Source organism: Rana temporaria, chromosome 12 (assembly GCF_905171775.1).
Source record: "Rana temporaria chromosome 12, aRanTem1.1, whole genome shotgun sequence".
NCBI lineage: Eukaryota > Metazoa > Chordata > Amphibia > Anura > Ranidae > Rana > Rana temporaria.
In genome coordinates this window covers 65,398,123-65,414,560 of record NC_053500.1, presented here as the reverse complement: position 1 = coordinate 65,414,560, position 16,438 = coordinate 65,398,123, and the positions used below count along the sequence as shown (strand labels likewise).

General features: G+C 43.1%; 1 protein-coding gene across 1 annotated transcript in view; it reads left to right on the top strand.

The window, feature by feature from the left end:
* LOC120919370 (unconventional myosin-XVB-like) overlaps nucleotides 1–16,438 on the top strand; it is a 130,475-nt gene that overhangs the window by 102,201 nt on the left and 11,836 nt on the right. The window contains exons 39-41 of the mRNA XM_040331501.1: nucleotides 1,244–1,368; nucleotides 4,897–5,030; nucleotides 14,799–14,932. Coding sequence (XP_040187435.1) covers nucleotides 1,244–1,368; nucleotides 4,897–5,030; nucleotides 14,799–14,932 — 393 coding nt within the window. The remainder of the gene's footprint in view (nucleotides 1–1,243; nucleotides 1,369–4,896; nucleotides 5,031–14,798; nucleotides 14,933–16,438) is intronic.

Here is a 16,438-nt window from a genome sequence, read left to right as displayed (position 1 = left end):
CTCTGGTCCTGAAACTCAGCAAGTATACCTACGATGTACTGGCCTGACCTGAAGAGTCCTGTGTTAACTGCAACACAGAATGATAGTCCTACAGTCAGCAGTGGCATCTGAGAGAACACTTAATGAGCTGGGAAAACCTGTGAACTGGAAACTTCTAGGATTTACACCAGCGGCGGCTGGTCCATAAGGGTCCGCCCCCCTAATCCCCGCCAAATGCATAGATTTTTACAAGGTTTTTATTTTTGAAGCACATGATCAGAGCCTGAGGCTCTGATTGGCTTAAAAAATGTTGGGCTCGGGGCACAGTGCTCTGTTACTGTCAATCAAATTCTTTAATTTGGGAGCAGGGGTGGAGCTGAGCCCTGCTGTCTGTGTCTATGGACGCAGACAGCGGGGATCAGGAGGGAGCCTGCACAAGTGCCCCCATAGAAAGCTCACTGGAGAGGAGGAGCCCCAGCGGAAAAAAAAGTAAGGTTTAGAATCACTTTAAAGTGTATTTAAACCCAAGAACAAACATCTTGTATATTGCTTTTTCATATTTTTTTTAATAAAAATTTTACCTGGTGACCCCGCCAGTAACACACTTCCAGGAAGGATAGGGTGTACTCACTTTTGTGAGATACTGTATATCCAACAAACCAAAGGGAAAGATATTTAGAGTTACATACACTTTAACCCTCACCTATTTTTAACATAAAAAAAAAGTAGTGTAATAAGATTAGTGCACGCAAGAAAGGAGGACCCTCACCTTGCCAACATCCAATTTAAAAAAAGGGTCGAGAAAGTAGAACCTACTTTCTCAAAAACAGCGGACTTTGTGTGCACAACATGAGGCAATTGATGTAAAAAAATAAATTTATACAATCTTTAAATGCATTTCGCAAAATATATTTGCCTCCTCAGGACAGATTGGGTGGGTGCTATTATAAAGTTCAAAAATATACAAGAAAATTCACATAAATATCATATATTGGAACAATGTATATTCATATTATCAAATATATTTATATATCTTGTTCATAAACATCCAAGAAAAAAAAAAATTATATATATATATATATATATATATATATATATATACTGTATACACACACACACACAAGAAATTCACATAAGTATCCAATCTATGATAAAAAATGCTGAAGCATATCACTACATGAAATAAATAAATATAGGTTAAAATACCAAAAGTTAGCACTGTATGTATATTAGTGCAGTAGTCAAAGCTGTATTTTTCCTCTAGGTGCGACTTGAGTACATGCAAGGTAAAGCTTTGTTACTCAGCCCACAAGATAAACTAGAGATGTTCGCAGGGACAGTGGCAGCCATTCTTCATAAAATAAAAGGGATGAACGCTCCTCCGGACAAGTGAGTAAAATCCAGAACATATGTCCTTAAAGTATGCAGTTTGGGTACATTGATGGTGATTTTTTAAATTACTGCTGCATGAATACACACAATTAAATGTTTATTAACTTGGCCATACATTTCCAGAATTGCAATGAAAGTAGCCAAAACATATATTGTTCTTGTCCATTGAAGAAGGACACAGTCCTTTTGTCCATTGGGTTATACTGCCACCTACAAGGGGATTGAAGACAGGCAAAAAAAAAACAGGATACTCCTTCTTACCACCAGCAGTGTTTTTCTAGTGTGCTAGGAGGATGGATGTCTTTCCTTCAGCTCTGCTGTGATAAAGACCAGTGCCGATCCTGACCTCTCTGGGGCCCTAAGCAAAATGACATGTCACATTAAAGTTGAGAAGTGGGGGGATGGGGTGTTCTGCTGTCGGAAATTACATCTTACATTAAAGTGAAAAGTGGGGGGGGGGGGGTGCTGACTTCTTACCTCGTCTCCTATGCAGCCAGCAAGTTGAGAAGCGGGATGAGGAGCAAAAAATGACTTCTCACCAGGCGGGGCCTCTAGTAATTTGGGGGGCCCTAAGCGCCTTGCATAGTGAGCCTATAGGGTGGATCGGCCCTGATAAAGACTAACCTATCTTTTGTGCTAGAGCTTTTTTATTCTTAGATTTTTTCCTAAATGAACACTATTCTCTACATTGCTTCAGGCGTTTATCTGTTTATCTCCAATTGCCGCTAATCAGCATTATCTTCCTCTGCCTGGTTTTCTGAATGCAGCATTCTGACCCCGCTGGACAGGATATTGCCAGGATAGCCTGATAGTGACATTTGTGCACTGGGGCAAGGCTATGTTCTGGTGAATGCAGTGGTCTCAAAGTACTGGCCCGCGGGCCATTTGCGGCCCGCGGACCAGTTATAAATGGCCCGCAGGCAGGGCGGAAGTGGGGGGAGCTGGCGCCATCTGGTGGTGAGCCGTTGGTATTACAAGTTATTACCACCAGATGTGAGCTGGCGCCATCTGGTGGTGGCCGTTGGTATTACAAGTTAAGCATTACAAGTTAAACAGCAATTCTAATGTCATTTTACACTATTTTCACTGCCATATTCTTCCCTCTAATTAGAACCCCCAAACATTATATATATTTTTTATCCTAACACCCTAGAGAATGAAATGGCGATCGTTGCAATACTTTCTGTTACGCCGTATTTGCGCAGCGGTCTTACAAGCGCACTTTTTTGGGAAAAAATTACACTTTTTTTAATTAAAAAATAAGACAACAGTAAAGTTATCCCCATTTTTTTTTAATATTATGAAAGATAATGTTACGCCGAGTAAATTCATACCCAACATGTCACGCTTCAAAATTGCGTCCGCTTGTGGAATGCCGACAAACTTTTTTACCCTTTAAAATCTTCATAGGCGACGTTTAAAAAAATCTACAGGTTGCATGTTTTAAGTTACAGAGGAGGTCTAGGGCTAGAATTATTGCTCTCGCTCTACCAATCGCGGCGATACCTCACATGTGTGGTTTGAACACCGTTTACATATGCGGGCGCTGCTCGCGTATGTGTTCGCTTCTGCGCGCAAGCTCGTCGAGACGGGGTGCGTTTTTTGGCTCCTAACTTTTTTAGCTGGCTCCTAGATTCCAAGCAAATTTGTCAAACCCTGACTTACACCAGTGCTGGTGGTAATAATGCGCTCGCTGACACCAGTGCTGGGGGTTAATAATGTGTTCGCTGACACCAGTACTGTTGTTTTTGAAGTTTGAAAGTTTGCATGCGGCCCCCCATGGCATATGAAAACTTGTCTTGTGGCCCTCAGGTAATTTGAGTTTGAGACCCCTGGTCTAAAGGCTCACTTAATGAGTTGGACGGTTGGGCCGAGCACCAGGAGTTACTTCATTTGCATAGAACGCTGAGCGCCATTATTCCACGTTTTCTGCCGGTCTATCTGTGGAATGGTTTTAAATGGTGGAATTAGGCACTAATGTCATGCACTGTGTAGAGAGTTGCATGTGCTCACTTTTTCACCATACATTATCAAGGAAGCCTCTCCCTACTGCTGTTCTTGCATACAAGCGCTGTGGAACTTCAGTCCGCTCCTGCTGCCCACCTTCAGTGACTTTGGTGACTTCTGGCTATCTGACCCTCATCTGCTACCACTACCAACTGTCCAGGTTTTGTGAGGCCTTGCCTCTTAGCCTGAGCCTATATATTGCTTTACCACCACAAAGTGGCAATATGTCTGATTCTAGACATGGTGGGGAACAGTGCTGCTTTACCTGGGTGCCCCAGCTTACTTTCCACTAACAGCTCCAGGGCTGCTTGCAGACAGACTACTGAGGGTGCTGAGGTCTGCAGCCTGAAGTCATGTTGTCCTCTACTTTTAGGGTCTGTCCCATACTTGGACTCCTCCTTAGCTCCATTGGGTCTAGCTGGGTCTTGCACCTTGTCAGATGAGGTTTTGCCATGGCTAGGTAAGGTTTTTTGACCCAAATCACCAGGTCTTCAGTGGCTTATGTGTCTGAACTACCCACAGCCTTGGCAGCTTCTGAATCATAGTCCCTAAAGTCTCTGATTTCGAGTCACTCAAGTCCTTGAATGATGAGATTACCCCTGAGGAGTTGCAGCCTACAGCAATAACACCCAAATGAAATTAAACCGTTTTGGTTTTGACTCCTATTAATGCAATGCACTCCCCTCTGAAACGACAGGATCGGCCTCTTGCTTCTGCCAGTGTTGGCTTCCAGCCTTAGATTGTCTAAAACTGTTAAAGTGTTGTTACTGTGATTATTCTTTGGAGTCAATCACTAGAATTATCACTGACTGAGAAACTGCAAATAAAAAACATGAAAGTGAAATGACAAACAAGGTAACATGTCCTAAAAAGCAAAAGCAAACCTAGTGAAAAGTTTGAAGTGTTTCTCACAATAGAAAGTGAATGAACATCTCTTCAAAGTGAGGGCAAATTCCCGTTAAAGCTGAACTTCAGGAAAAACATTTATATGTGCAAATGAAGAAATGTTTTACCAAAAGATTTGTATATTTTTTCATCTAGCCCTCCATTTTTTATAGCTTTGTGCCGCCACACAACCCTGTCTAGCAGTGGAGGGGACCTGATCTTCTCCTGCTGCACTTTTACTTTCATCCACATCCTAACACCATAGAAAAGAGTAACATTCCTCTGGAGAGTAACATATACAATTAATATATCTTTAGGTAAAGATAAAGGATTTTCTCTTCTAGCATGGTTTTTACGCTTTTTTGTGTATGTTGCACATGCATTATGTGGAGCAACCCTTTCATTTCTTATTGGGCCCCCAATGCATGTCAAAGCAGTAGACAACACACCCGACCCGAATAAAACTGAATGCATACACACACTGCACTAAAAAAATTAGTCAGGTACAGTAGGCCCATAGGAATGAAATGTTTTTGTGATAAAAAGGCCACTAACGTCAGTAAGGTAGAGTTTTGATGGATGTGTTTTTGTGTAGATTTTGAAAATCAGTTTTGTACAAATTCTTTTCTACAGACAGGAGCTTCTGAGTTACATTCCCAGCTCTGTGCAGAATCGCTTGAACCTACAAGGTGTGCAGCAATACCTCATGCAGGAGCTGAGGTCATTAAATAACTTGAGTGTCCAGCAGGCCAAGCTCCGCTTTTTAGGTAAGGATTTTTCTTGTCATTAGTTTATTGGATTCTTCTTATGTGCTGACTTTGGTTTTATGATGTTCTGCTAAATACATTTGTGTGTGAGTGTGCATATAAACTAGGGGCATCTAGTATAAAATAACCAGAGGTTTCCAGGGACAGTCCCAGCCTTCATGAGGTTATCCCTGGCTAGAAAGTGTCCCCAGTTAAAAAGCGGAGTCCTCAGGAGCTGCACTCTAGGTGGTAATGAGTTTTAGCCAGTCTCAACATGATTATTATGCAGAATCAGAGCTGCAGTCCTGCAGAAGACCCATGTGAGGAGGCTCTACCCCCTGGTGCAGGAGCCTAGAGGAAGTCTTGAAGACATTGAGGTCCCAGATATGCTTAGCTGGGGGGGGGGGGGGGGGGCGATTTGCAATTCTGCATCTGGGGGATCAAGTTGGGTCTGGAGAAGTTCACTGGAGAGAGCCAGAAGGAAGTTGATGGGAAAGACTCCGGCTGTCCTATGGTGGTGCGAGTCTGTCCCTCACTAGGAAGAGCCTGGTGGATATTGGCAGGAGGGAGTAGATGACCCCCCAGTGCTGAGTATAGCTTTAAACTCTGGAAGGAGTACAGGTCACCAACAGCATAAGAAATTCTATGGGACATTCCATTTGTGCAGTGCAGCTAGAAATTGAGGAGTCCTCAAGCTTTCAGTTCATCGGGGTATCCTGTGCTCTCTCTCCATATCCAGTGCATTGAAAAAAAAGAAATCCGTAGAGCAGGAATCTCCAAACTATGGCCCTCCAGTTCAGAAACTACAATTCCCATCATGCTGTGAATGTCAGAGTTTTACAATGCCTCATGGGACGTGTAGTTCAGCAACTGCTGGAGAGCTGTAGTTTAGAGATCCTGGCGTAATCTGATCTTTGGAGACAGTGGGGGAGAGCAGGAAATCTGGCTTGCCTGGCTGTTTGTGCTCTATTGGGGATATAGGAGTATATACGCCAGCGGATCCTACGGGGGTACAATACATATAGAAAAACAAGTTCACCCTTTGCAACATGCTACACCCAAATTCATGTTAAAAATCCACTGACCCCCGTACCACCCAGATGTATGGCCAGACAGCTTGCACATAGATAAAGAAAAAAAAAAGAAAAAAATTGGATCTAAGGTCCCCAAACAGAGAGCCAAAAAGGGGTGGGCCGTTTGGACTATTGCGGTACTAATGAAATTCAGTAAAAAATAATAAAATTATATTGTTTACATTTCAATTGTATAAGTCAGAAAATACAATAAAAGATTAAAAATGGTGACGACCATACATAGCACCAATACAATGATCCCGGAAAGGGAAAATTCATGGATAGAAGGTCACGACATTGAGCTTTACTAGTTTCGCGGTGCAGGCCGCTTCGTCAGAAGCATGTCCAGAAGGAACCCGCAGGAGAAAACGGCGGGGATCACCATACAGCGTCCCACATAGCGGCCAGGAGGCAGGCAAATGGGAGGATATCTGAGATTTAAAATTGAGGATGGTGCATGGGGGGTGCTCCAAAAAAGTGAAGTCCAGCTGGGTATGCATTGGGACCACATGTTGGCTTGGTGAAGCCTTGTTTGGTAAGGTGAAAACCAAGTATGACGGAAGGGTGACCTCAGAATAATGAGGCCAGCCAATGACACTGTGGATTGGGTAAAACCACAGGCATCCCGGGATCCGGCATCCGGATTCACCAAGGCTTCACCAAGCCAACATGTGGTCCCAATGCATACCCAGCTGGACTTCACTTTTTTGGAGCACCCCCCATGCACCATCCTCAATTTTAAATCTCAGATATCCTCCCATTTGCCTGCCTCCTGGCCGCTATGTGGGACGCTGTATGGTGATCCCCGCCGTTTTCTCCTGCGGGTTCCTTCTGGACATGCTTCTTTTTTTTTTTTTTTCCACGTCAGACATAACCACAGCAAGAGACCTGCTCATGATTTTATTCATAATTCCGTCTCTATTTCAGGTATAGCATCATTTGTGGTAGTTTATTTATTTATTTATTTATTTTTTTCCTTGATTCTATATTTGTTATTCTGCTATTTGCATATTGTTTGATTTTTTTTTTTTTTTTTAAGCATATCTTCTTTCAGCCCTTTAACAATTTAAACGGGCTAGAGCGTTCCTCATATATACGAGATCCAACATGCTATCATTACGTGATAACGTGACACATCACCCCATCCCAGTCCCTTCCCTCCCCTCCCTCCCCCCCACTACCCTTCCCACCCCTCCCAGACCATCTCCCGACTCCACCTAGTATTTTTATTTCCTATATTGCTGCATTCTTATTCCTCTCTCATATTTTCTGCGTATTTCCGAGACTTTTTAAAATCAATCCATGTTTCCCAGATATCCTTATTTCCTGCCTTGTTCTTTTCGCCACCGTATTTTACTTTCTCCCTCCTATAAGTACCCTCTACAGAGTCGATCCACTCCCATATTTGCGGGCTTACCGGGTTTCTCCATTTTAGGGGTATCAATCGTTTCGCAGAGTTCAACAAATGCGGAATTAGTGATCCCCTATATTCGTTCACTGGCGTTTCTCCCCCATGAAAGAGGACTATCCAAGGATTATTTTCCAATTCTTTTTTAGTTATCTCTTTTATCAAATCCAAAACTTTTCCCCAGAACGTTTTAATTTTTACGCAGTCCCACCACAGGTGGGCCATCGTTCCTCTTGCCTCACATCCTCTCCAACATTCCTCTGACTCCCCTGCTCCGAATTTGGCCATTTTATCTGGGGTAGTGTACCATCCTGTCAGACACTTGAAGTTCATCTCGGCGGTTTTTACATCAACCGCCGAAGTATGAGTCAAATTAAGGATTCTCCCTATGGTCGTCTTCCCCCTTGGAACTCCTAGGTCTCTCTCCCATTTCTGTATGTAGTTTAGCGTATCCGACTCGTCTATTTTCTGTAAATATTTATATACTTTGGAGATATTTCCTTTTGAGCTTTCGGTACTGCACATCTGTTCCAATGTAGTGTACTCCTCTCGTGACCTCAATGGGTGTGGGAGGCACTTAACGAATGACACCAACTGAAGGTATCTCCACTCGCTGAGTGCCTCCATTTCAATCCTAATTTCGTGAAGGGTCATTATTTTGCCCTCTAGTGTTATGTCTTTTAACTGTGTTCTATTTTTAATCCACTTACCACCTACCTCTTTAGTCCCAGGTGCAAAATATTCGTTTTCTTTCAAATCTATAAGGGGTGAGTTGAATTTAGTTTTTAATTGTTTGTGTAATCGATCCCATATCCTTAAAGCGTTATGTGTAATTGCGTGTGTTGACGTGTGTAGGGTTCTATAGTGTGGGGGGTTCCAGATTAATCTCCCTAACTGTTCCCTCGCTAAGGTGCATTCAATACTTATCCACCTTTTATCCTGTGACTCTTTAGCCCATTCTATGACCCGTGTGAGGACCGAAGCGTTGTAGTATAATCTAATGTCAGGTACAGCCAGGCCGCCTTTTTTCTTAGTTCGTTTTAGAATTTGGGCAGAGACTCTATGTTTTTTATTGTTCCATATGTATTTCATTAGAAGGGAGTTAATTATTTTAATATATGACGGAGGCAAATAAATTGGGACCATTTGGAATTTATACAAAATTTTGGGGATAAGTACCATTTTTACCACATTTATCCTCCCAAACCACGATATTGGTCTATTGTATATAGTTTTAATTTCTCTTTTAATTTCGTCGAGAAGGGGGATAAAATTTATTCTATATATTTTTTTCAAAGTATTTGCCATTTTTATACCCAAATACTTTATCTCTCTTTGCCAGGAGAAATTAAATTTCTTCCGCAAATATAATTCTTCGTCTTTGTGGATATTAATATTCAAAATCTCCGTTTTTGTTGTATTCATTTTAAAGTTTGAGACCTCGCCATATTGTTTTAAGGTATCTATTAACTTCGGGAGGGTGACTCTTGGGCTGCTTATGTAGAATAATAAATCATCAGCAAAGGCTGACAATTTATGCTCATCTTCGCCTACTTCTACCCCATAGATTTCTGGGTTTTGTCGGACCATTGCCAGGAGGGGTTCCAATGCTAGGACAAAGAGGAGGGGGGATAGGGGACATCCTTGCCTAGTCCCATTTTTCATCTCAAAAGGGGCGGATAAGGATCCGTTAATTTTGATCCTTGCACACGGGTGGAAATATAGGGTTTTTATTCTCCTTATCATCCCTGGACCTATTCCTATGAATTCTAGGGTTTGTATCAGGAATCCCCAGTCTACCCTGTCGAAAGCTTTCTCAGCATCAACCGACAGGAATAGACCGGGGGTCCCACTTTCTTTGAACTGCTCCAGGAGAAGGAGCGCCCTCACACCATTATCCTTTCCCTCCCAGGTATAAAACCTACCTGGTCTGGGTGGATGATGGCTGTCATCGCTCCCTTCATTCTTTCCGCTAAAATTTTTGCATACAGTTTCGTATCTGCGTTTAGGAGTGAGATCGGTCGATAACCCGAACAGGTCGTATTATCCTTTCCCTCTTTTTTGATCACTGTAATCGTTGCTGTTAAAGCCTCTCTACTCATTTCATAGTCAGTTCCAAGGCCATTAAAGTATTGGCAGAGTCTGGGGATTAAGATGGTACTGAACTTTTGTAGGTAGGCAGATGTAAAGCCATCTGGCCCGGGACTTTTCCCCTTAGGAGTGTTTTTTAAGGCCTCCCTTATTTCCTGTTCCGTTATTGAACCTTCCATCTCTTCTACCTCCTCTTCTTCTAATTTTGGGAGATTAGCTAACTGTAGTATTTCCCTACTCTTGTCCATTTTTTCGCGTGGGCACCTGATCTTTTGTTGAATATCGTAAAGTTCTTCATAGTAGCTCCGGAATACTTCTGCTATTTTATTTGTCGCATATACTAAGTCACCATTCCTGTCTCTGATTTTTTCTATAAAATTCCTAGTTTTCTTTTTTCTTACCATTCTGGCCAAATTTTTACTAGGTTTGTTTCCCCAGACGTATCTTTCTCTCTCTGTCCGGTCTATATGTTTCTTAGTTTCTTGTTCCGCCAGAGCTCTATATTCATCCCTTCTTATACTCAACTTATGAAATATTTCCCTCTTTTGCCCCTGTGACTTATGTTCCTGTTCTATCCGATATATCTCCTCCCTTAGTGTTTTTAATTTACTCGTTCTTATTTTGTTTTTCCTTGCCCCTTCTACAATAAAGATTCCCCTTATATACGCTTTATGGGCCTCCCAAAGGGATGCTCTTGAGATACCCTCCTTGTCGTTCTCCTGAAAATAACATTCCAACTCTTTCTGTATCCTCTCCACTACCTCCTCGTCCCCCAACAGACTCTCATCCAATCTCCATTCTGGTGGTGTGTCTTTTTGTATAGAAGTTTTTATTTTTAAGGTTATAGGGGCGTGGTCTGATAACGTCATGATCTCACACCTTGCTTCTATCACACTCTCCAGAAGTCTGTGGTCGACGAGGGCATAGTCGATCCTCGAGTACGTCCCATGCACAGGTGAGAAAAACGTGTAGTCGCGGGCCCTCGGATTGAGGATCCGCCATACATCCACCATTTGATTTTGTGTCATTTGTTTTATCAGTATTTTTAGTTGCTCACGATTTGTCCCCTGTGCACAGGACGTACTATCGAGGCTTGGACTCATACAGAAATTGAAATCTCCCATCAAAACTACATGGCCCTCTTCAAATTCTTTTAGTTTTCTCATGATTTTACTAATATATTTAACCGAGTTTACATTGGGGGCGTATACATTAGCTAGGGTATAGATCTCTCCTCCCAGTTTTATTTTCAGGAACAGAAATCTCCCCTCCGGGTCTGTTTGTCTATCCACCAATGCGAATCGGATTCTACGAGCGAATCCAATAGCAACCCCCCGGGATCGCGATGAGATTGTATCCCCATAATACCATATCGGGTATTCTGTTGAGTAGAGCTTTATATTGGATTCCAAAGTAATATGGGTCTCTTGAAGATAAGCAATATCTGTTTTATACTGTGTTAATTCACAGAGAATTTTGTGTCTTTTAGTATGGGAATTTAGTCCCTTTACATTATATGAGAGAAACTTGACATCTGTCATATGTCTTTTTTTTTTTTTTTAAGTGTTTGGAATATTTTCTTGTGAAGTCAGTCAGATGGTCTCTCTGCCTCCCCCCACCCCCCCACTCTTCCCATTCCCTCCCCCTCCCTCCTCCATCCCATCCCCCCTCCCTCCCTCCTCCCCCCTGGCCTATTTTTGGCCTATGAGCCTTGGAAGGGCGATTTCTCATCTTCACCCTCAACTCCTCTAATTGTGGTGGTGCTCGGGCACTCCCCTGGCTCCCCCCCCTCCCCCTCCCCCCCCCGATCCATAATCCCGGGAATCCAGGCAATTCAGAACATCCCTAATCCACCCAAGCCGATAAATCAGGGGGTGCTATCTGCATTTTAGAGCAAAAGTCATTCAGTTCTTCCGGAAATCTTAGTCGAGCCGTTTTACCTCCCTTAATGCCTATAAGGCATGCCGGGAAGCCCCATTGGTATTTTATATTTTGTGCCCGCATCAGCTCTAAGAGTGGTTTCAGATGCCTTCTCCTTGCCAGTGTTTCTTTAGATAGATCAGAAAATATTTGTAAGTCAGTCTCTCTATATCTCAGGGGGGGTTTCCCCCTAAGTCTTCCCCAAATTTCTGCTTTATCAGCAAAATTCTTGAACCGAACAACAACATCTCTTGGCCCGTATCTATCTATCATCTGAGGATTTCCCACTCGATGCACTCTTTCGATTTTGAGGGGCTTCGCATCTGCTGGTCTGTCAAGTAAGGGGCAAAAAATTGTATTCATGACCTCCATGAGGTCTTCCTCCTTTTCCTCAACTATCGCTCTAACTCTAAGGTTCTGTCGCCTGTTGCGATTCTCCTGGTCCTCTATCCTGTAAGCCGCTACTCTCGGTCAGGGCCTTAACCTGCCCTTTCAGGGCGTTTATTTCTTGATCCTGTTCCTCTAATCTCTTTTCTGTCTCTACTACTCTTTCTCTGAGTCCTCCGAGGTCCACTCTCACCTTATTGATCTCTGTCTTTATGACATTTTCCATCCTTAATAGCATAGCGTTCATTTCTGCCTTTGTAGGGGGCTGTGTGTCCTGTAAGTCTGAGGCCAACACTTCAGTGTTATTGTGATCTTGCTCGCTTTCTATTGTAGTTTCACTTTTAGAGCTCTCCGCACTATTCGCTCCCTTTTTCGATTCATTCTTCTTCCTTTCCGTCTTTTTTGCGAGCCCCGGACTTTTAAGACTCCCCTCTTGTGTCATATATTGCTGTATAGAGCTATTCCCCGGGTTATTCTTAGAGGGTTTTATGGTGACACCTCTCGTTGACCTATTCATTTTATTGGAGGGTCTAATTCTCTTCCCCAGTTTGAATGAGGATTTTTTCAATCTACTCTTGATGATTTTTTCCCCTTTTTTTTTTTTTTTTTTTTTTCCAACCTTGCCTTAGCTCCTCTATATGGGGGTAACTATTCTCCTCTTGTTATTTTCTCCTCTCCCTTTAAGAGGAGGAATAAGGCGCAGTGGGGGTACAGGCGACAAAGAAGAAGAGGGATATGGCCAAGGGCATCAGCAAGGAAAGAAAATACAGGGGAGGAATCCCCCGTATAACGCACCGGGAGAAGGGGGGACCAGACGGGGAAGTAAGAAGTAAGAAGGCAAATGAAAAGGGCCCGGAGTAGGGGCACCTCCTCTCCGCCTCCCTATTGAATCCCGCCTACTCCCCGTCCGCTACCTAGATCTGTGGTTACTCCTTATCTATTTTAATTATCTTTATCTGGTTAAACACTGTATACAGTTCTCAATGTTGTCTGGCGAGATGTTATAATCTTCTATAGGCACCTGGAGGTTAAGCTCTATTCAGCATCTCTTGGCACGCTATTACCTTCAGCCTATGGTTACATTGTTGGACTAGTTATCCTGTGTGTCCACGTTATTTGATCAATACAGTCCTTTTGTATATAGGGGGAGTCCTGCTCCTTCATAGGTTAGTTTTTTATATGTATACCAGAAAAAAGTAGGACTCACCAGTATGCCTTCCCTGGTCTAACTGCCCCTCAAAATACTGGTTACCAGGTATGCTCACCTTACTGCCATAATACACAGAGGGAGATCAGGCAGGGAAGGAACACTAATGAAGAGGGGGTGAAAAAAAGAAAGAATAAAAAGCGAAAAGAAGCACGTGTCAAAGTCCACTCAGCATCCAATAGGATTTCTACCACAAGTCTCTTTCCTGTAGTGTAGGCAACTTATATCTCTTAATCTTTAGAGACACTTGTCAGCTTGATACTTATTTAAAAATCGCCCATAAACGTTCAGTCTCTTGCTTGGTGATCATGGAAAGCAATACCTTAATAATAATTGACAATAGTCCTACTATCTCATTGTATCCAGACCATGGCTCAGTCCTTATCCCCGTATATACAGTTTTAGCTCATTGTATATATAATAAAGCACTTATAACCGCTTAATCAAAAAAGCGGTTGTCTCCTGGGCTGCGGCACCTGAAAAGAGTCCCAGCACAGTAACACACTACCAGGGGGATCGGGGGGGGGGCCCAGGGAGGAGGAGGGGGGGGGGGCACCCGACCCTGCTCGGCTCTACTGAGCGTCTCACCCAACCTCAGGACCTCCTTGGCGACCTGTTGCTGCCGCTGCCAGTGCTGCTGGGGCTCCGTTTTCTGTCCTGAGTCATCCCCGATCGTAGCTCCTCTCCACAGCTGCTCCCGGCGTGGTGCTGGCCAATCACGTGGCTTCTTCCGGGTCGCCAGGTATCCCTCTGGGTCCCGACCGTACGGGGGGGTTCTTTCGTCGAGCCGCGCAGGGCGGGGGGTGAGTCTCCGACTCGGTCGCCGGGGGTGTCATCCTCTCACTCTGACATCCACCGGCCCGCTGCTGGATCCGTCGGCTCTCCACTCCCGCTCCCGTGACCACACGCCATGGAGCGCTCCGGCACCTCCCACCTACACCTCCCACCTACACGTGCGCGCTGGACATGCTTCTGACGAAGCGGCCTGCGCCGCGAAACTAGTAAAGCTCAATGTCGTGACCTTCTATCCATGAATTTTCCCTTTCCGGAATCATTGTATTGGTGCTATGTATGGTCGTCACCATTTTTAATCTTTTATTGTATTTTCTGACCTAATAAAATTATATTGTTTACATTTCAATTGTATATTTTTTACTGAATTTCATTAGTACCGCAATAGTCCAAACGGCCCACCCCTTTTTGGCTCTCTGGTTTGGGGACCTTAGATCCAATTTTTTTCTTTATCAAAATTTCTAGGATGATGGTACCTCTAATTTTAACTTATGTATTACTACCTCAGAGGTTATACTTTAAATCAGCTTGCACATAGAGTCTGCAAGAGCCCCGCATAGCACCCATGATCTGATGATCATGGGTGCAATGCTTTGCAGGCATTTTTCTCTGTAAATGTCTTACACACCCCCTGCTGAGTCAGAGGTGGATGCCTCCAATCAGCTCAGGCTCCCTGGTAATTGGAGAGCTCCAGTTCTGAAGCAGCATGGGGTATGTTAGACCTCTGCAGAGAGATCACTGCTTCCACCCAGAGAGAACGTGTCCTTCGCTGCAGCATGCTGACTCATTAGAGCTTTAAGGGTACAGGTAGAGATATGGGAATGTCTACAAAAAGCCTTTCCATCAGAGCATTATGAAAGTGTCAGCATGTTTCTCAGCTCTCTAATGTACCATTCTGCTTTGTTCTTTAGAAACCGTGTCTGCTCTCCCGCTGTTTGACTACACTATATTTAGCATTCAAAGGATCAGTGAGCCTGATGTGATCTCCCCTTGCTATGTAGCGGTGAATGATTATCAACTTATTATACTCCAAAATAACAGTCCGGTAAGTGTCCGATGGTGATAGTGATATTTTCACACTAGAGGCATCAAGTGTCATAAATGTACAGTATATGGCACCTAAAACTATGCTTAAAGTGTTTATTGTTTTTCTTCATATTTTCTTCATATTTTATTTATTTTAAATCATTTAATTAAAACAAAAATAAAATGATCTAAAGCCGAAACCTATCAGGGTGGCTTTTGCCGTCTGTCCTGTCAGGGTGATTTCCCTTCATTTCCTGTCCAGGAAGGACACAACAGACGGTGAGAGGAGATTTCTCTGAAAGTGAAGGAACTTCTCCTAGTTGTCACCAGAACAGGGCTCCCTATTGGAAGAGGTTTCTTCCCTTCTGGGTAAACTTTTGGATTTGCCATTAACCCAAAACCTTTAAACCTGATTACACATTCTTACAATTTTTTTTTTTTTTTAATATACTTGATCATAATGTATACATATGCGTCTCTCCACTGACCAGTACAACTGTACACTTGTTAATATTTAATACTAAAAAACGTATTTTGGCATTTTCTAGTGCTGACAATAGAACCAATTCAATGTTAATGCAACAGTGACATCTAGTGGCGAATAGTGGCAATTGCACATGCAAATTGACTCATTTATGACACCTGGTGACTGTTTGGTATCTCTGCAGCCAAGAACACATTTTGATAAAAAATTTGCCAAGCATATGTACCATAGTAGAAAAGAAGAAAATCGCGCTAACCATAAATAATATTAGAATTAAAAATGTGGTAATATTGAACCAGAAGGCTGCAGTAAACAGTGTATACACACAAATACAAGAAAACAAAGGAAAAAACTGCGCCAACTTGAATCACATAGCACTCATGCCAGATGTAATGACATATGTAATGACATAAATTAACATATAAATCAAACATGTAAAAAATTTCCCAAAGGTAAAATGACTTGTGGGTGTTAACATCTGTAACGAACAGCACCACAGTGAATGTTTAAACCAGGGGTGCCCAACCAGTGGCCCGGGGGCCACATGTGGCCCGCGGAGCCATCTGATGTGGCCCGCGACTTCCTGCTTTGGGATGGAATAGAATAGAAGACTGTTATTAAAGGTCAGTTTATTACTAAAATCGCAGTGTGTATATATGAGCATATCTGTTCTGCAGTGGTTACTGGGCTGCTTTCAAACTGATCCGCAGGTGCAGATCAGTTTACCTGCGGGTTACCTGCACTGAGCCATAGACTTCTGTTAGTACCTATGAGTTTGGTGAGTTTTCTGAAAGTGCACCAAACCTGCAGAATATAATTGAAGTCTATTGCAAAGTGCAGGAAAGCCAAAGGTAGACTGCGTTGCACCCGTGGTGCGGATAAACTGCAGCACATCAGTGTAAAAGCAGCCTTGGGCCCCTTTCACACGGACAGTCCGACCAATTGGACCCTCCACTCACCTCTAAGTAGTGGAAGACATAAACCGTCTTGTGTCCTACCTCCAATCCGACCTGCAAAAAAAAAAGGAGTATAGTGGGCTAT